We start from the raw sequence: 18,463 nt of genomic DNA on the forward strand, positions 1-18,463 counted from the left end.
AAGAAGTTTTGCTTTGACTCATGTGGCTGTGAATAATTAAATATACAACACTTGCATCTTTCAGAACCTGTGTATGAATACTAGGAAATACTTAAGTATTTTGCACACTGATTATTTGTCAAATGCTCAATCAGTGCAAATACAAAACATATTAGCGCCTCACTTATTAGATTAGCATCCCCATGTTGTGTTCTTTAAATAAAGGCAGTGTTCGTCATATCATGTCAGGTCAAATTCCATCCTTGCTCTTTTTAGAAGGTCCCTGCGAGGCGGCAGTTGGAAGCGAAGAACGAACATGATGCCAAAATAACGACTTGTCAATGCAACAGCATAGTGTGAGTCTCAGTTTCCACATGCTTGGGTGAGTCACTGCTCCTCTGTCCTGTCCAGCAGTGTTCATTGAGATTATGGCTGGTAGTACTTTCTCATCACAGATAAGTACTGGGGTTATCAGTGACAGCTAAATGGAAATATTCCGGGGAACTTTCCCCATGCACGCTAGTTTCTCTCCGTCTGATGGACAAAGTTTTCCTCTTTTCGAAACTCTCTCCGCCTTTTCCACGCTTTTCCAGACTGGATACGATCATATCTGCCAGGTCCTGCTGCAATCGCTGGATGTTCTCCCTGAGACCAACATGGAGGGAATGATTGCTGCAGATTTCTTTTTTTTGTCGGGAAGATTGGTTGACTTACGCTGTTGGCGGTGTAGGTAGATTGTATTTGCCCCCGGTCACTCCAGTTAACCAGTAAGTCATCTCCTTGCCTTTCCCCTGTGGGTCAGTAATGGAGACCCAACAGTTGTTATTTGCAATTCAGGTTTGGATGAAGAAGCAAGTGCATCCAGCTCACCTTCAGATACGTCTCTCCTCTTTGCTCATACTGAAATTGACAATCAGTCCTTTGCAGAATGTTGATGGTGGACTGACTTACATGGATTCTCAGAGCTGGAACATGAGAATTACACATTAAACCAAGTGCTTACTGCAGGGTAGATGTTTGTGAACAGTTTCTTACGCAGGCCCGTGGACTCCATTCGTGATGCCGTGTTGACTGTATCTCCAAATAGACAATAGCGGGGCATCTTGTTCCCCACCACTCCAGCAGCACAAGGACCTACACAAACACAATGAACTTATTTCACGTAAATTATTATATTACATTATATCATTATTTTTTTTAAATATTTAATATATTTTTTAATATTTTTAATAAATGTATTTTTTATTATATTAAAATTGAATTATAAATTAAATAAATTATAATTAAATTAATACTATATATATATATATATGTATATATATATATATATATATATATATATATATATATATATATATATATATAAGTAAATTTTATTTATTTATTTATTTAAAATATCGAAATATTTTTTGTGACACTCTCTTTTACCTGAATGCACGCCAATCCGTATCCACAACGGAATTCCAGGCAAGTGCTGCAGCTCAAACGTCCCAACAAATGACAAGATGTCCAGTGCCATGTGTGCAATGTCCACGGCATGCCTGTCGCCGTTGCGTTTTGGCAGACCCGACGCAACCATGTACGCATCGCCGATTGTCTCGACCTGAAAATAAATATCATCAGCGTCCTGCTTCAAGATGAAATCGAGATGAAAAAGTCGAGATGCTACCTTGTAGACATCATGGTGGTCGAGGACGCTGTCAAAGTTCTTGTAGATCTCATTGAGCATGTCCACCACCTCCATGGGCGTGCTGAAGTGGCAAAGTGTGGTGAATCCGACAATGTCGCTAAAATACACCGTCACTTCTTCGTAGAGCTCCGGCTCCACTATGCCTGTCTCCTTCAGTGACCTCACCACTGGGCTGAGACAAAAAAAATATGGAGGCTCATCAAAAATCCTTTCAATCCAACATCTCAGGTGCTAAACTCACCCGGGAAGCAGCATGAAGTTAAGACGGTCTGCTCTGTCCCTCTCAGCCTTGTATAAAGCTGTCCTCTCCTCCACGAGATTCTCCAAAGTCCTCGAGTACATCTGGAGACGGCGGATCAGGTTGTCCATGTATGTCTCGGTGGCTTGATTGTGCAAATTGCTGTGCCGACAAAAAACATCTTAGCAATATTCGCTTTTCAAACATCTCATCTGAAGGTCGAAAAGATTTTGCGACATACCTGAAAATCTTACCCAGCGTTAACTCGATTTTCTTAAAATCTGGCCTCCGTTCAGGATCTTCATCCCAGCAGTTGTTCATCAACATGTACAACTGGCGTAACACGGAAGCAGACGAGATCTTATCAGCTTGATCTCACCTTTCCTCATTCTCAATTTATTTCCCTCACCTCAGTTTCTTTCTCTGACACTCCATCAAAGTTGAGTTCTGGTCTGAAGACACGCATCCCGTTAGGATACTGCACCCTGTAAATCTTCTCTGATGGATGAGATAACATCAAATTTACACACATATATATTCATGAACTAATCACTAATCAATACCTGCACGACTCAAATAGTATTGAGTATAAAACGGAGGCTGCCTCAGAATGATTTCATGTGCGATGATGCCGTAGCTGTAAACATCTCCTTTTTGAGATACCCCATCTTTACGGAGATGTTCCGGTGCTGTCCATACATCTGAAGGGGGGGGAATTAATTACTTATATTTATATTATGATGAAAAAAAAATCTCCTGCTTACCTCTTCCTGGCCTCAAAAGTGTATGACAGCCAAAATCTGTGATTTTTACCACCATACGATTGTCAACCACACAATTGGTGGATTTGAGGCGCCCGTGGACTGCGATATTACTGGAGTGGAGATAAGACATGCCCTGGTGCAGGTAGGTGAGAAGTCCATTTTAAATATGTTAAAATTCAAAAACACATTAAATTCATAATTCATTACCTTCGCTATATCATACATGACTGATATTTTAAACTCCATGTCCATGAAGGTTTCATCTGGGTAGGAAATTCTGTCGTTCAGAATGTACTGGAAGGATAAAAAAAATCTTTTTAGTGTTCTTTAAAAGTGTCAGCCATAATAATCAATAAAATGATTATGTACGATGGAAAAAAATAGACGGCATTATATGTCGTAAAAAATTTAATCGTGCAATAAATCACAGGTATTGCACAAATGTGTCAAACTCGATTTGGTTGTAATCTATTTGGGATGCAGCCACATTTAAGTGTGTGTTTTTTATTTTTAATAATTTCCTCACCCTGAGGGATCCCCTGGAGCACAGCTCAAACATCCCAAACACGGCATACTCAAACTTCACCGTGCCATAGAACTTGGTCAAGTTGTAGTAATCGATACGCAGCAGCTTGAATCAAACAAAAAGAGAAGTTAAAAATTCTGATTTTATTATTCCATTGTGCGAACGTCTTACAGTGTTAAGCTCAATCTTCTGCTCGTCTGTGAAGTCTCCATCGGTTTGTTTGAGCTCTTTCAAGATGACCGGCTAAAAAATACAAAAGGCTGTTATTATTTTCACTTTCCATTCTTTATCTATGTCAAGTTTTGTTTTTAACCTTTTTATCATAGCGGCCACGACGAGAGTAGAACGTGCTATCCTTCCTCTTATCTTCATCAATCTGTTCCATGAAAAGAAACAGGTAGAGATGATTACAGCAGCTTGGTGCTTTGATGGTAATAAATACCGACTTGTTTCTTCTATGGATTTCTAATCTCAAATTCGGCGGACTTTTACCTTTAGGGAGACCTCCTTCTCATCCAGTGGACCAATCAGGTGAGGGTTGATGTGAGCCCACCTTTTTTGCATTGGACGTTGTTTTCTGTTCTGCCTAGCGTGAATTGGAATCAAATTAATTTGGATAATATGTGTTTGCACACACACGTAAACACTTCCTACCTGTAGAAGATGAGCGCGACGACGGTCACCACGAAAACACTCAGGCTCAGAACGATCACGATCACATTCTGCGTGGTCAAGCCTCCAAACAAACGTACAAAAAGCATGTGACGTCCGAAGTAGGCAAATAAATCAAAATATATATAAATAAATAAATAAATAAATAAATAAAATGTGTTAACTGTGGAAATTAACAGGAATTCATAAGAATAATTGTCAATTGGTTACAATACGGAAGATAAATTTTATTTTATTTATATTGCTGTTTCTACTGACTCGTTATTTTTCAACTCTTTTCTTCATCAGAAAAATCAATGTGTTTCTGAAGCTAGTCAGATTTCAAGATTATTAACAAAGGTGTACCCCAAGGGTCAACTTAAGTCCCCTTATATTTCCTCGAATCGGTCCATTTTCAATTTGCGTGTGTATATCTACCATCGGAATTCTCCGGTATATCTTGAGGCAAGCGATTTCCTTTCCAAGCCAGAGCAGGATTTTGGGCCACGTGTATCGTTTTATTCCTCGACGTGTCAAACACTAGCAGAGTCTCATACTGCGGAAGAAATAACATTTAACATTTTGACTCTCCGAAAACGATGGGTCATCTCACCTTGCCGGTTAGAGTGGATGTGTAAATCACGGTGAAGTTAACATCTCTGTCACCATACTTGTCCAAAACATAATGTCCTGCCATACCTGCATGCATCAAATTTACACTTCACTAAACTGACCAATGTATCAATGCCAAAATCAAGACATACCATGGAAGGAAGCATTCCCGAATGGATTATCACTAAGCGGGACTTCATTAGCTCCTTTGCGACCATTATTCTTCTGACTGAGCATCCTCTCCCTGAGCACTTTACCGAACAGTAGAGCGGCGTCATGATAGCCAGCCACATAGTCATTAATCTGCCGTTGAAAGAGAGAAAAAAGTTCAAAGTTTTCCGACATTTCCTTTAAAATGCAGCTCACCGTGTCGTTATAAGGTAAAGTCAATCCGTAGTTGTAGTTCCTCTGCGGGAGAGTGACGACCAGGACGTTACGCATGGCCTGATTGGATGTCGCGTTGACATAATACTCAGGACTGGATGAGAAGAAAAGAGGCCTTAAGTGTTAGTTAAAATGATCAAATGGACTATAGCTGAGTTGAGAAGCTTACTTGTAAATATCCATGAGAATGAAGATGATCTCTGGCTTAATTGGGCCCACTTTGGATTTGATTGAAATGATGTCATCAAGACGGCCACAAATGATGAAAACTGAAATAAATATAGAGGTTGCATCATCATAATAAATTAGATTCTAATTTAACCAAAAAACTTTTTACCTTTTTTTTTCTAATAGTGATGTTTGTCAGTGATACCGATACCAAGTATCGATACTATGAAATAAAAAAGGGTCACCCACTGTTACTGTGTCGTTGGTTATCGATGAGAGCTTCCTTTAAGTCGTCCTCAGAACGTAGCATTTCTCTTTTGATTTTTGTAGCAAAGTTGGCGGAAGGAGCTTCCAGTCCATTGGTATACCTTCAAACAAAGTAAGATGGAACAAGGAGATGAGAACAGCAAAGAGCCGAGTGATGATGTCATCATGGCTCACCAGAAGCAATCCTCTGTGGCGTTCTCGCTGGACTTCTTGTATACGTAAACATGCTGCCATTCATCCTTGAATGACAACTCCTCCTTCAGAAAGAAGTAGAACATATCCGAGATCTTGCGTGCCGGCGGCAAAATCCGAGTCAATTTAGGCTTGTAGTCGCAAGAGAGGCCGAAGCTCCCGGCGGAAATGACGGGCATGCTTAGGGTCAGGCCGATTTCATCACTGAAGCACCGGGGATGCACATTAGTCGGTTAGAACTTGAAAGCGTGATGATGATAGAGGAGCAAAGTCATACTCACTCCACTAACTGGAAGGTAGCGTACGTGCACGAAGGTCCCAGCATGACACAACCGACTTCACCATCATTCTGTCGAGTCAAATTGAAGTGAAATTGAGAAATTGAGAGCCATGTAAACAAAAATATGTTGATGGACACTCACATGGAGCATCTTGAGTATGGCCACGCCTTCGCAAGTGCTGCTACCACAGCCTTGCCGGTTGTACAGGGTCGTGTTGAAGCCGTGGAAGTTAGCTGTCAAAGCGAAGCTTAAATCTGGACACGTGGAAGAGAAGATTTATAAAAGGTATAAAGGTATTTATTTATTATAATTTTATTTATTTATTTTATATTATATTTTATATTTTATATTATATTTTATATTTTATATCATTTATTTCATTTTTTGCTTTGTGGGATTTTTTAAAATAATTTTACGAACAATATCAGCACAGGATTTTCTGCTTTTCTTTGCATAGCAACAATGCAAGCCAATAGGAGCGCAAGAAAAAAAATATAAACATTCAAACCCTACTATGTTTAATATTCTCCTTCCTGTCTTCTTCAATGGCTCGCTCCACCGCCGCCTGCACGAAGGGCCGACTCCACTCGTACGTGTTGTCTTCCAGCAGCACAACGTTCATCGTGAATCGACGTTTGGACGCCAGACAGTCGTCCAGCATCTTGTTGCCAATCACCGCCATAACCAACATTCCCAGGTAAGGTAAACTATTCAAACCACTCATCTTATACCTCATTATAGTCATTTTTTTTTTGCCTCACCGCAGTCCCTACATCTCCCCCCCCTCAAAAAAAAATCACTTCTTTTCAGAGTTGAACACCTCCTGAGATTGATTCAATCCAAAGCGAACAGGCAAAAAGAATCTGTTGATTCACACTCCTTCATCCAAGTGCGGGACAAAAAAAAAAAAAAATCTGCTTTTTCCTGAGATTTTATAAAGACAATGCGGAAGACTGCTTCCCTGCCGCTGCTTCAGCGGTGAAAGCTTGAGAGCAATAATCCTCCGGCTTGCTGTGTGCTTGCGCTATCAGTCCTCCCTCTGTACGTTAATGAACAACTGGTCGTCACAACACCATCCAGGCCAAGGCAAGCCGGCCGTTGAAGACTCCCACACTCCATTAGGGCCAACACTACACCACCCCTGTATTATTTTAATTTATACCCTGACCTTTTCCGACATGGAAATCTTCTAGAAGTGACAGAGGAATGCTAATAATTAATTGGTTTAATTAACATTACTGGTTAAATATTGTTCTTTTATTGGAGTGAACGGTGAATACAAAAAGTGACTTACTGTGATTTAAGTGTTCTGAAGTTTTGTTTTTTTCACTCAAGGGAGAGGGCCTCTATGATGAAAGGGACAAAGGTAACGACAGGTTATAAATACAGGGCTGGTGTGGAGCTGATAAACAGTGTATGCTGTAAAAGTCGGGTAGATTAAGCCTGTAAAAGACCAAACCGCTTATGAACCGCTGTAACCACTGGTAAAAGACTTGAGAGAAATTTTGGGGTTTTTTTTTTATTTCATTTTGAATTTAGTTTTTTGAAAATTCAGTTTGGTTTTTATCATTTTTTTTAAGCAGGCTATATATATATATATATATAAAAAATATATATTTTTTTATTTTTATTTTTTTTATTTAAATAAATAAATGCTCTCAAGTGCTATTTTCTATGTTTTTTTTTGTTTTTATCAAATTTGGTGTTGCATATAATACAAAGTAAAAAAAATAAAGTTAAATTCGGTTGTAATTTTTTACTTCTACAGTCAATACGTCAAATCAGTGCTTCTAATTTTAGGATTTTTTCTGTACTTTTCCATCTTAAGTACATAGTATGAGTACTTATTCCCACCTCTGGCTTTATTCCATCCGTTACCAATAGCAAACATCACAAAAACAACATACCACAGTTGAATCAATCGTCAATATTTCCATTGAAAGCTTCTTGCTCTCCAGCATCATAACTCAGCTTCCTGTTGAAGTGCCACCTTGCTGGTTGTAAAGCTCCTGAGCAAACATAAATGACGTTGTAATATTTAGGTTGGCGGGGACCAAACAGCCATTTAGACCCATTTCATGTGAGGAGGTCTTCCACCTCCAAGCCGCCCATATCAAGGAGAGGAAACATTGACATATTAAAAGGAACATATTGTGCCTTCACAGTTGTGTTTCATGGTAACCACATGAAATGAAAACATGCTGGAATAAAATAATATTTTTTGGAGGTTCTTGCAAAACAAATCGACCACATTAATAATATTTACATACTCTTCATCGTTTACTTATATTTATTAATGTGGATAATATGTTGATGGATTTATTAATAAGGGTCACACCAGAAAGCAATACAATGTGTCTTATCGTTGAAGTTGTGCACGTAGGAAGCTAAATGAGACAATATTGAGGTCAAACTTTGATATGATGGTTTCAGAAGCTAATGATTAGTTTCTTTATGGCACCTCATGCATTTGGATGCATCAATTCGCAGCTCATTAATAAATCAGGCAAATAAGTAACTTGTTGACCTCCATGACGACAAACTGAGGAAATTACCCACTTGTATGAAATTACTTGGGGTAATTAAGTTCACACGGATGTTCAGCATGAATTCACATGTCAGTGACGTCACGTGGCCAATTTTGCACCCAAATGAGGTCACACTTATTAACACTGTGGCACTATCTCTTCTTTTGAACCACACGTCTACTCCTGATTTATGATTGCTGATAAAACGTCCAAGTGATTCATATTTACCAGACACTTGCACAATCTAATGAGCTGCAGTTCAAGAGCTGGTCTAGCTAAATCAATGTTTACAAAGATAATAGTTTTGTATGAGACAGTCATTCATTTATCTGTTTACGATTGGAGTGGAGAACTGGAAAGTTGTTCCTGATTGGTTAATTTACCTATTTTGCGATTAATTTTAAATTGTACTCAATAATTAAATGGTTTGCAATACTTACAGCATCAGGGGCTTCAACTGGGGCTTCGGTATATTGCTTAATGGGCCACCTCGAGGACTGGTGATCAAACCAACAAACTCTGAGTTGGAAGGAAACAATTACCACCTCCGCCTTGCCACGGATGGGTTGAGATTAGATGCATTGCGCATGCGTAATTCATTACACGAGGCGTCAATTATGTCTTGGTTTGTGTTAGGATTCCCTACAGAGAAATATAATCACTGTTTGTTACAAATCTAGACAAACCACTGAATGTTATTATAGGGTAGAAATAACGTTAATGATATTAATTTGTCTTTTTTTATTAGAATGTCCGTTTTCCAGAGCGTTTTAAGAGATTCTTTCTCTCTCCAATGTCGCCCTCTAGTGGAAAATGTGACTCACTGAAAACAAGATGAAGCGAGTTTCTTGGATTAAAAGTCTGCGCTGCCACCGTATTTTTGGACTGTTATTATAATTATAGAAGGTTCAAATTAAAATAAAGCAGACTAAGTGTTTATTTTAGCAATTAAATTAATCCCAGCTAATATTGGCCAATGTATTTAATCTTTTCATTATTATGTTATGTATATAATTATATTATGTTACCTGTATAATATGTATATTAAACATATACTATATAATCACATTATTTTTTATTAAAGTACACTAAAGATCCGTTTGATTGACAAGCAAATCACCCTCCAAACCCCGCCTACTCTCTGACGTCACTAACTGGCCATAGTGACCATGATTGGCTGCCAACGGAGCTTGACGTTGTGAAAGAAACCCGACACGTTTGTCAAGATATGTTTTGGAAGGTGTGAGATCTAAAAACGTATCAGCACCGCGGACCTCAAAGAAAAGAGAAGAATATGCGGCAGTTTTATGAACAAACGAAACCTTTTTAAAAACGGAGGAGTCGAGTTCATGGGGTGACTGATTGACTGATGCATTGATTTTCAAGACTGCAGATCTATCTCGGAATCTTCTTATTAATGTTTGTGCACGTGTTCAAGAGCAAGAGTGGAAGCAAAACTGCTGGAATTTAAAGAGAAGACAAAAAAAAACCAGCAGGTCGGCATGTCTGCAGACAGAAATATCCTATGCCTGTTTGATGTGGATGGTACTCTGACGCCACCGAGAGAGGTGAGTGTCTTAAAAAAAAAAACTCTTATATAGGCAAAAAAATAACATCTTATATAAATTATTTCCCTCCATCCATCGATTGAGTGATTTTTTTTCATCTTTGCACTGACTAATGCATTTTAATTTGCAGAAAATAGACCCAGAGCTGGATGAGTTCTTCCAAAAATTAAGAAGGAAAGTCAAAATTGGCATCATCAGTGCGTCAGACTATTCCAAAATTGCAGAACAACTCGGCGAAGGAGATGACGGTGAGTCAATTTATCCAATTAAGGAATTAGGATTTTTTTTTTTCAATTTACGCCATAGTTAGCCACCCATGACATGCAAATGACAATTAACTGTGCAACACTGCAATTACTGCTTATCAGAAATCTACCAAGTAAATCATATTTATCCACCTTTTTCTCCTCTTTTGCAGTCATCCACAAATTTGACTACGTGTTTGTTGAAAATGGTACAGTCCAGTACAAAGATGGCAAACTCCACTCAAAGCAGGTAAGTGACAATGGTGGGAAGTAATTCATGACAATTATGCACTTAAATAGCTTTTATTTATATACCCGTCTTGTACTTTTATTTAAAAACAGATATTTATTTCTTACTTTAAAATGAGCGTGCTGCTTCACAGGCAATCCAGAACCATATCGGGGAGGAGCTGCTGCAGGACCTCATTAACTTCTGCCTGAGCTACATGGGGCTCATCAAACTGCCAAAGAAAAGGTTAATCATAAAAAAAAAATTGGGTTATTGTTTTTTTGGTGCTCCTGTGGAAGGTTTTGAACAATTTCCAATGCCTCTTTATTGACAGGGGAACGTTCATTGAGTTCAGGAATGGAATGCTCAACATTTCTCCCATCGGTCGGAACTGCACATTCGAGGAACGAATTGAATTCTCTGAAATTGATAAGGTAAAAAAAAAAATATATATATTGTTATTCATGAGACTGGGGAGCGAGTCATACATTTTTGTTGGTTCTACAAAAACCTGATAGTGACTCTTTGTCCCTTATCTTTTGTGACTGCTGTTTGTGAAGTACGAAACTTTTCTGTGACAAAACTAGTCCGTTAATATTTAGTTGCTAAACAAACTGGTTTGTGATTCAGTAAACGTGTTTAGTCACGTAAGGGGAGTTTAAACATTCTTACCCTTTCAGGACAGTTGTCTTGGCTGCACATTGACGGGTCGCTCAAGCTGACAGAAAATTAACCCCACAGCTTCTTGCTAAAATTCACATTAATATTCTTTAGCAGGTGTGATGAACATATTTGAGCAGTTACATTAATTCCATTAGACTTTTTGTGCAGTAACAATGTTTTTCCCTTTCCAGAAAGAAAAAATCCAGGAGAAATTTGTTGCTGCCCTGAAGGAGGAATTTGCCGGAAAGGGACTGAGGTTCACTCGAGGTGAGAAATGTTGGTTTGTATGAGAACATAATGTGTGAGTTATTAAAGCAATGATTTATGATTATATTAGTATTAAAAAAAATTATTTGTAAGATGGTAACTGTGTGTATTCTCAGATCATTGTGTTTTGGTTGTCTTTAAAGTATGGTGCAGTGGAGTTTAAAAAAAACACTTCTATAGGGTCTTGCTAAAATAATGTTTGCCGCAAGCTATAGTCAGAATGCATTTTCACTCTCCCCTGCATTAGCGGCTGGAAGCAAAAAGCATTAGCGCCAACTGCCGTAAATAGTATGGCTGTGCAGATGATGGACATGTGAGGAGGCGTGTGAGGGAAAACAGCCTTCTGATTGGCTGGCTGCCCTACAGTTGGTGCCTTTATCACTTTCAATGAGGCTGAAAGAAAAGGCATATTTAGGTTAGAAGGGAAGATAGGGGGTGGGGCCTAATTATATAGGTCAACAGAGGTTATGGAAAAATTAATTCAATGAGTTCATATGAGTTAAATACATTTTGGATATTATTGCTTTCATCGGTGAGCTGGTTCTGAAAACACTCTGCTTGTGTTTGGACACCATGTTGACTTGATGGCTGGTCTGCTAACAAAGTCACTGAAGTGTGAGGAAAAAGACAGGTTTGTCCGCTGATTGAAAAAGCCTCCATCAAGGACAAGAGTCGTTCGTGCATTTGGCAGCATATGGCTAATGGTGTTGTTTTGACACGTTTGTGCAAAAAAAAAAAAAAAAAACCATTTACTCTATCCTCCTTTGTTCTTTATTTGCAAGATTATTTCCTCATTCTTTTGTCCAATCTAAGATTATGCAAGCGAGAACACAAATATTGACCTTTGCTTTGTGCTCTTAGGTGGTCTCATCAGTTTTGACGTGTTTCCCGAAGGCTGGGACAAGAGGTTATGTCTGGATCTGCTAGCGAGCGAAGGCCTGGATGCCATCTACTTCTTCGGCAATGAGACGTCAGATGTACGTTTGGCAAATTTGTATCCTCTATTTTCACTTTAGATAAGTCAAGTGTAAAGCATGTCGTCCTCAAATAACCTGGAATACATCCAAGGAGCTTTTGTTCCTTCATTATATGTCGAGTGCTAAGTGCTAATTATTTGAGGTCATGCCAAATAGTTAAGAGTTGTTTTGGAGGCAGGCCAGGTCGTAAATATTGGATGTTATTGTTTTGGAAGAGTAAAAAAAAAACTATAAATAATATGTTGAGATGAGCTCAGGTATGTAGATGTCATGCAGTGAAAGGTTAAAGGTCAGAGGTCAGATGAAAAGTGGCTGTTTCTCAACAAGACTTAATCATGCTGCACTAATCATCCCTCATTGCTTTTTTTGTCTCTTTTCCTCAGGGAGGAAACGATTATGAAATTTTTAACGACCCACGTACGATCGGCTACACGGTCGACTCGCCGAGAGACACTGCCACCCGGTGTCGGCAACTTTTTTTCGATGAGCCGTCGTGTGAATCCTGATGTTTTTTTTGTTTTTTTTCATGGCCTACTCTGCAGAGTATTTTTTGTGCCTGCTGAAAATCAACCAGTGGATCGCAACGGGTTGGTTGTAAACTACTAAAAATGATTTTCTCCAAGTTATTTTTTAAAATATCTACGGTATAACCCTAAATAGGGCGTAAAAGACAATCTCTTTTTTTTTTTCTTCATTGTCAAAACGTTCCAGGTTTATTCATGTCTCCGAGGCACATATATATCATTTATAGATTTTATCTGCTTTTATCAAGTTTATATTAGGTATTACTGAATTTAAACTTTTACAGTGAATTAAGCTTCTATGATGACATGACCATGCTAATTTCATGAATGTGCACGTTAAATCCGAGGTCTGCATCAGGCCTGTTTTAACCCGTCAACATATTAAACTTGAAAGTGATGACAAGGCGTATGTAGCCTACACTGTAAATCAAGAATCTGCTTTTATTCATTAAATGTATCACTAATAAATCATTTTGACATCGATTTACATTGCTGAGTAGATTTTACTATTGGATTATCGACATGGGAAAATATGTATCGTTCAGCAAGACTTCTCAAGTTTCGAAAAACAGACACAAACTGAATTCTGGTTTCTTGCATGGCTCAGTAGAAGCCCCCACCGAAGGAAACAAAACTTGGAAGTGACGAATAATAATCCAAATTCTATGTTGACAGTGAGACAGACAGAAATGCTAAAGAGGTCGTAGTACCATTAGAACACAATACAGTTTAACTGATCACAACCTGAAATTCTACAGTACAACGAACAGTTCTGTGACTAGAAAGTCAAGGAGTCGACTATCATACAAACTAAGCATACACAAAACACACACGGAGTATTTGAATTAGTTCACGGCTCCGTACACAAAATTATTTCAAATACAACAGCAAAACAAGTGGAGCCTCACTTGGAGTGAAGTTTCACAATTTGGGATATTTAGTTTTTTCCCGCAAACAAAGATTTAAGACTTAAATCATCAAAATAAGTAAACAAGACAGTAAAATAAATTTTGATATGCATGTTCCGTGCTGCTTGTCCTCCAGAACGACTCCTGACCAAAACTACCACATTAATCTACTTTTTCATGTTAGTACTCAAATTTTTTTCCCCCTCAAGCAAAACGAAACATTCACGTTCCTCTTCCAATGAACTTGCATTTTACGTAAGAACCAGGAAGAATATTTGGTGCCCTATTTTGTACCGTATCAGAAAATGGAGTACCGTACTAAGGGATTGTTTTTGGCACCTTAAATCTTTTATTATTCGCTACTTTTGTTTGCAGGTCTTGCGCAATCAACTGTTTGATCCCGTCATAGTTAGTGGAAGAGAAGTAGCTAATAAGTTTAACGGCAAAGGGAACATGCGCTTGATATACGTTTTTTCAGTCCGTCCATCTACACCGCCTGTCACCTTGCGCATCCACGATCCAAACCTAAGAACTGATGATCTGCCCGGACCAGGTCTCGTGTTTGCTGCCTGGGTTCAGATGAATTATCCTCACCTCCACCGCCTGCACCTTCAGGTTCTTGGGGGGGACTCTGCACACTTTGTAAGTGACCTCGTCGCCTTCAACGGGAACATATTCCCCGTCGATGCTGAAACGGAAAACAGATACGGGTCAACAAATATGATCAGAAGCACTTTAATAGACTTTATATGTATTTAAAAATGTATATCTGGATCTAAATGATTTTTTTTGTGCACCAGCTTGACAAAATATAGTTGAGTGAATTCAACATACCAATTTTTTTCAGTGCAGAAGATTGATGGAGCTTCAACTGGATATAAAATAAAACTTTCATTTCATCACATCTCAACCGTCACTCACTCTGAGATATGAACAAAGATATCTTCGCCGCCATGGCTCGGCCGGATGAATCCGTGCCCTTGGGATCTTGAGAAGTTCTTACAAACGCCCTTGAACACCGGACCTGAGTGAGCTCGGACCGTGCTGTGTGAAAAAAAGAAGCAGAGGCGGGGGAATCCAAATGTTACGAAAAACATTTTGTGTAGTGCCTGCTATGACTGATTCAGAAAGAGAAATGAAAGTGAAACCAGAAAATGTCAGATCTTCCTCGTTGTGTTGCAAAAACAACAGAAGGGGGGATGACTCAATAATATTCCACACACTTACGCCGAGTAAGTGCGAGTACGTTTGGTCGGCAGCGGGCTGGGAAGTTCCCTGGGTAGCGCCTGCTCTCCCCTTTCCTCCCAAACTCGACTCCCCTCCCGAAGGAACGGGAAGGAGACGCTGAGCGGGGCGTCGGGGGATCGAAGCGGGGTCGCCGAGGGTGACGTGAGGTTGGGGTCGGTCATGCTGAGTTCGATCGGAGGAAGACGAGGGGGGGGATGCTGCAGTCTGCTGCTGAACACAGCTGTCTCCTGTGAGGCCTCCTTCAGTATGGAGCACGAGCTCAGCAAGTTATCCGGGTCAGCACTGTCACTTCGTGTCTATCACGCATGCTGTGTGGAAGAACAACACGAGGAAGTGGAGCACATTTAGTGATGATGGAGAAGCGAGCTGAGAAAGCTTGTTTCGGTCTTTGTTGTGATACACACTTAATAATGAAACCACATATTTGGAAATAGAGATATCACTGGTTCAAACATTCTGATGTAGAATAGGAATTAAAATTGCGACTATAATGATTAATGTGATTTAAGATGATTCATTGCATTGCTCTCGTGACACTCGAATGCATGTCACGCCCACTCGTGTGTGTGATACTGGCAGGTGACGTCAGAACAGCTGCAGGAGGCGACCACCGAATGACGTAGGCACCCTAATTCCCAAATGACCATGCTATAGAAATCGCATCTTTTTTTTTTTTGGAAGTACCAAAAATAGTACAAATGGGGCACAATGGGAGGAGAGCGAACCGGAAAAATGAATAATAAGCCAATGAATGTACTGAAATGCATTAAATCCACAATATAAAATATTTGCATAATCTCGCTTCTATAAAACTCGTGCAGTCAAGTATGGATGGAATAAAAAGAACCACTGCTGATTATTAATTTAAGACTGTCAGAAGCCACGCTGCTTAATTAAAAGAGAATATTTGAAGGGGATTTTCAAAAACAATCCGTCCCCATCCCAAAACAAAGCGGACGGTCACCACCATGCAGTAGGAAGATGAATGTTACTTACAGCGCGGTACCAACCAGTTAGTTGGACGGTCGGGTGGCTCACTTTGCCAAACGTGTGAGTTGAATGGATGCGTAGCATTATATAAGGAACAAATCAAATAAATAATGGAGAAAACCTAATGTGACGCCGGGCGGGCGGGCGTGCGCAGCTGACGGTGGTTTCCGATGCCGTGATGCCAGAGTGCGCATGCGCGTCGCGCTCCACCCTGAGATGCGTTGAAAGTGGGCTTCGCTGGAGCGGAAACTTCACTTTTGCACAGCTTTTCCGTGACGTAACCACGCCATGACTAATCGTATTAGTCGAGAGAAAATTTGGATATTAATCAGCACAATTTAGGGGGTTGATGTTTTATAATTAATTGCAGTGGCGTGTTGTGCGGTGGGATTTGGAGCTTCAATGATTACAGAGGCCATCAATGCATACAAATAAATAAAAAACAAAATACCAACAGCAGGGAGAATGGAGTCATATGAAAGCCATCCTCTTTATCTGATTTGGTTTTTTTTTTGGATGCAACATGACCTAGTTTTACCAATGGTCTCACAGGGGTCACATGAAACCCAATACATATATTTATGTCCTTCAAAATATAGGATTTAAAAGCTTGTCTCTAATCCCTTGTGGGCTCCTGTCACCGCACAATGAGACAAATCACAATCGCACTGATGACAAGCCCTTCACATTTTTTGATATGTCTTTGTATTTAATAAAACATCATAGAAATAAAATATTAAAGGATGTTTAATTCACCACCCGAGTTGTTCCTCTTTTTGACATCTTAAAGTAAACATGTGACACACAGATTACATATTTTGATCACAAAAAAATTCATCTTTACATCATCCTTTTAGTTATGGTGAAGAAATAATTATACTTATTTGACTTGATTGAATTAATCCATATTTTTCATTGATTAGGGAAGTGCTTCCCAATGTGAAATAAAATAAGTAAAAGATGATACTTAGGAATCATTCTGCATTAAATATATGCCATGATGGTCTTAAAGGTGAGTTTTTTCACCATTGTCCATATTTCAAGTACGCAAGTGCAGCATCAGGACTCAAAGTCAAAAATCAAGTTTCAATCCAACCACAAGTCTTGCAGAGTAGTGATGATGGTCTAAATCATTTCCTCTCCCTGCTAATTGTTCCACCATGACAGCAGCCCCAGGCCTGGCTCACAAATGGTCCCCTAAGACAAGAAACGAGAGTAGGTCAGTCTTTTTTCTCATGGTATGCTATTCGAAATAGTTTAACACACACTAATTACCCACATTAAGTGCATTTAAATATGTTGGTGGTTTGTATACGAGCAGCAGGTCTTACTATTATGGTATACGGCGCCTCTTTCTTCTCGCTGGTTTCTTGTGTAGGTGGTGGAGTCGGCTGGCCAGGTTGGGCGGGTGCGTCATCAGTCGTCGGGCCAGTCGGTGACGTATCCACAAAAATCTCATCGGCCACTCGAAAACGGATCTCCTCTCCCTTGTCCATGTAGAGGTCGTGTGCTCCTTCATCTGTCTCATATTCCCAAAGCCAAACTTGCTCGGCTTCGTCGCTTGAGGTTGTAGCTAAGGAAGACTATAAAGTAAATCACTTCATATTAAAATGTCACTTTTATGCAATATTTGAGAGGATACAATTTAGTGGGTTGCTGAAGAGACTCTGGCGGGATAAGAATGTCATCAAAGAAGCCCATGGTCACTGCGAAATGGAAACTGAGGTGAGAAGACCTATTTTGCATTCAATAATGGAAGCAGGAGATGAGCACTTAAAATTAATAAATGAGATTACCATGAACGCCCTCCTGACTGCAATACTTAATTTTGCCGACCAGTATCTCGTCCAGAAAAGGGTGAAAAACAACATATCTGAAATGAACTGACAGTAAAAAGGAATCTAGGTCAAATTGTTTTGAGGAATTTTTGTACCTTTATACATCTTATGTTGCAAGGCATGAAGGTGTCTTCATAATGAAGTTTAATTTATTTTAGACTATCTTATTATACCTTTAGTGTGTGATGCACCATCCCCTGGCAATATATATGAATCTTCCAGTTTGGTGATATCATACAAGCAGATGCAGAGGCCGACATTGTAGACCACCTAAGGTTGGAAAAAAAAAGAGAGTGCATGAGCCCATCGTTGTATTATGACAGATAATTATTAACGACTCACTTTGTTAGCCAGCTTTTTATTCAACTCCTCGGACACAGCCTCGTTGACCTGTCTGTGGAAGTTCCACGGAGGGATCCTGACTGTGTCCATCATCTCCACCAACACAAACATGATGCAGGCTCGAGCACATGCAGGTCAAAATATAACGCGGTGTACAAACTTGAAGAGTTGAAGAACTTTTTTGTCTCATCTATCAAACACATCTAATAAAAGCATGTCTAAAACGTAAAGTTACCGTTGATTGCATTGGCGACATGCTGCTACCGTACCGTGTGGCTTTTTTACGACAGTGTTAAAAGGTTTACGACATGTCGTAATGCGATTTAAAGGGACAGAGATGTTTTTTTTCTAAGCCTTATGTACACTAGTATTGATTGACATGTC

General features: G+C 39.4%; 4 protein-coding genes across 7 annotated transcripts; 1 reads left to right on the top strand and 3 right to left on the bottom strand.

The window, feature by feature from the left end:
* Positions 1-96: 96 nt before the first annotated feature.
* Positions 97-10,584, bottom strand: gucy2ca (guanylate cyclase 2Ca). Of its 4 annotated transcripts, XM_049745949.1 has the most exons (29): positions 10,451-10,584; positions 7,660-7,761; positions 6,266-7,098; positions 5,894-6,006; positions 5,753-5,820; positions 5,454-5,675; positions 5,262-5,380; positions 5,014-5,113; positions 4,827-4,938; positions 4,613-4,763; positions 4,462-4,547; positions 4,287-4,404; positions 3,852-3,933; positions 3,690-3,783; positions 3,511-3,573; positions 3,369-3,440; positions 3,198-3,302; positions 2,879-2,965; positions 2,672-2,804; positions 2,471-2,608; positions 2,317-2,405; positions 2,149-2,240; positions 1,911-2,069; positions 1,649-1,841; positions 1,408-1,582; positions 1,015-1,113; positions 850-944; positions 694-770; positions 97-624 (listed from the first exon to the last, which is right to left on the bottom strand). In XM_049745949.1, exons 3-29 carry the CDS (start codon positions 6,495-6,497, stop codon positions 429-431), a joined length of 3,270 nt encoding a protein of 1,089 aa, XP_049601906.1. In that variant the 5' UTR covers positions 6,498-7,098; positions 7,660-7,761; positions 10,451-10,584; the 3' UTR covers positions 97-428. The 4 variants fall into 4 exon arrangements, with proteins under 4 accessions (XP_049601906.1, XP_049601905.1, XP_049601908.1 ...); XM_049745948.2 differs by lacking the exon at positions 10,451-10,584 and adding an exon at positions 8,721-9,247 and having other exon boundaries at positions 4,613-4,938; XM_049745951.1 differs by lacking the exon at positions 6,266-7,098 and having other exon boundaries at positions 4,613-4,938.
* Positions 9,443-13,234, top strand: LOC125984169 (phosphomannomutase 1). The gene is made up of 8 exons (XM_049746121.2): positions 9,443-9,848; positions 9,979-10,096; positions 10,267-10,343; positions 10,477-10,568; positions 10,657-10,756; positions 11,177-11,252; positions 12,114-12,229; positions 12,613-13,234. Exons 1-8 carry the CDS (start codon positions 9,783-9,785, stop codon positions 12,733-12,735), a joined length of 768 nt encoding a protein of 255 aa, XP_049602078.1. The 5' UTR covers positions 9,443-9,782; the 3' UTR covers positions 12,736-13,234.
* csdc2b (cold shock domain containing C2, RNA binding b) lies at positions 13,175-16,100 on the bottom strand. Its single transcript, XM_049746143.1, has 4 exons — positions 15,906-16,100; positions 14,889-15,217; positions 14,583-14,705; positions 13,175-14,349 (listed from the first exon to the last, which is right to left on the bottom strand). The coding sequence occupies exons 2-4, from the start codon at positions 15,068-15,070 to the stop codon at positions 14,187-14,189; spliced, it is 468 nt and encodes a 155-aa protein (XP_049602100.1). The 5' UTR covers positions 15,071-15,217; positions 15,906-16,100; the 3' UTR covers positions 13,175-14,186.
* A 270-nt stretch (positions 16,101-16,370) lies between these two features.
* Positions 16,371-18,375, bottom strand: polr3h (polymerase (RNA) III (DNA directed) polypeptide H). The gene is made up of 6 exons (XM_049746133.2): positions 18,080-18,375; positions 17,911-18,007; positions 17,696-17,782; positions 17,542-17,605; positions 17,231-17,459; positions 16,371-17,096 (listed from the first exon to the last, which is right to left on the bottom strand). Exons 1-6 carry the CDS (start codon positions 18,188-18,190, stop codon positions 17,046-17,048), a joined length of 639 nt encoding a protein of 212 aa, XP_049602090.1. The 5' UTR covers positions 18,191-18,375; the 3' UTR covers positions 16,371-17,045.
* Positions 18,376-18,463: the final 88 nt, after the last annotated feature.

Source organism: Syngnathus scovelli, chromosome 16, assembly GCF_024217435.2.
Source record: "Syngnathus scovelli strain Florida chromosome 16, RoL_Ssco_1.2, whole genome shotgun sequence".
Lineage (NCBI taxonomy): Eukaryota > Metazoa > Chordata > Actinopteri > Syngnathiformes > Syngnathidae > Syngnathus > Syngnathus scovelli.

Coding starts and splice junctions, on each gene's coding strand:
- csdc2b (XM_049746143.1), bottom strand. CDS start 15,070: ATGACCGACCCCAACCTCACGTCACCCTCGGCGACCCCGCTTCGATCC. Junction 14,706..14,888: donor CGTACTCGCACTTACTCGGC/GTAAGTGTGTGG, acceptor TTTTTCACACAG/CACGGTCCGAGCTCACTCAG. Junction 14,350..14,582: donor ATCTTTGTTCATATCTCAGA/GTGAGTGACGGT, acceptor TTTCCGTTTCAG/CATCGACGGGGAATATGTTC.
- polr3h (XM_049746133.2), bottom strand. CDS start 18,190: ATGTTTGTGTTGGTGGAGATGATGGACACAGTCAGGATCCCTCCGTGG. Junction 17,783..17,910: donor TGGTGCATCACACACTAAAG/GTATAATAAGAT, acceptor TTTTACTGTCAG/TTCATTTCAGATATGTTGTT. Junction 17,606..17,695: donor CAGTCAGGAGGGCGTTCATG/GTAATCTCATTT, acceptor TCCATTTCGCAG/TGACCATGGGCTTCTTTGAT.
- LOC125984169 (XM_049746121.2), top strand. CDS start 9,783: ATGTCTGCAGACAGAAATATCCTATGCCTGTTTGATGTGGATGGTACT. Junction 10,097..10,266: donor ACTCGGCGAAGGAGATGACG/GTGAGTCAATTT, acceptor CCTCTTTTGCAG/TCATCCACAAATTTGACTAC. Junction 11,253..12,113: donor GGGACTGAGGTTCACTCGAG/GTGAGAAATGTT, acceptor TTGTGCTCTTAG/GTGGTCTCATCAGTTTTGAC.
- gucy2ca (XM_049745948.2), bottom strand. CDS start 6,497: ATGACTATAATGAGGTATAAGATGAGTGGTTTGAATAGTTTACCTTAC. Junction 6,007..6,265: donor GAAGGAGAATATTAAACATA/GTAGGGTTTGAA, acceptor CCACGTGTCCAG/ATTTAAGCTTCGCTTTGACA. Junction 3,441..3,510: donor GTGGCCGCTATGATAAAAAG/GTTAAAAACAAA, acceptor TGTATTTTTTAG/CCGGTCATCTTGAAAGAGCT.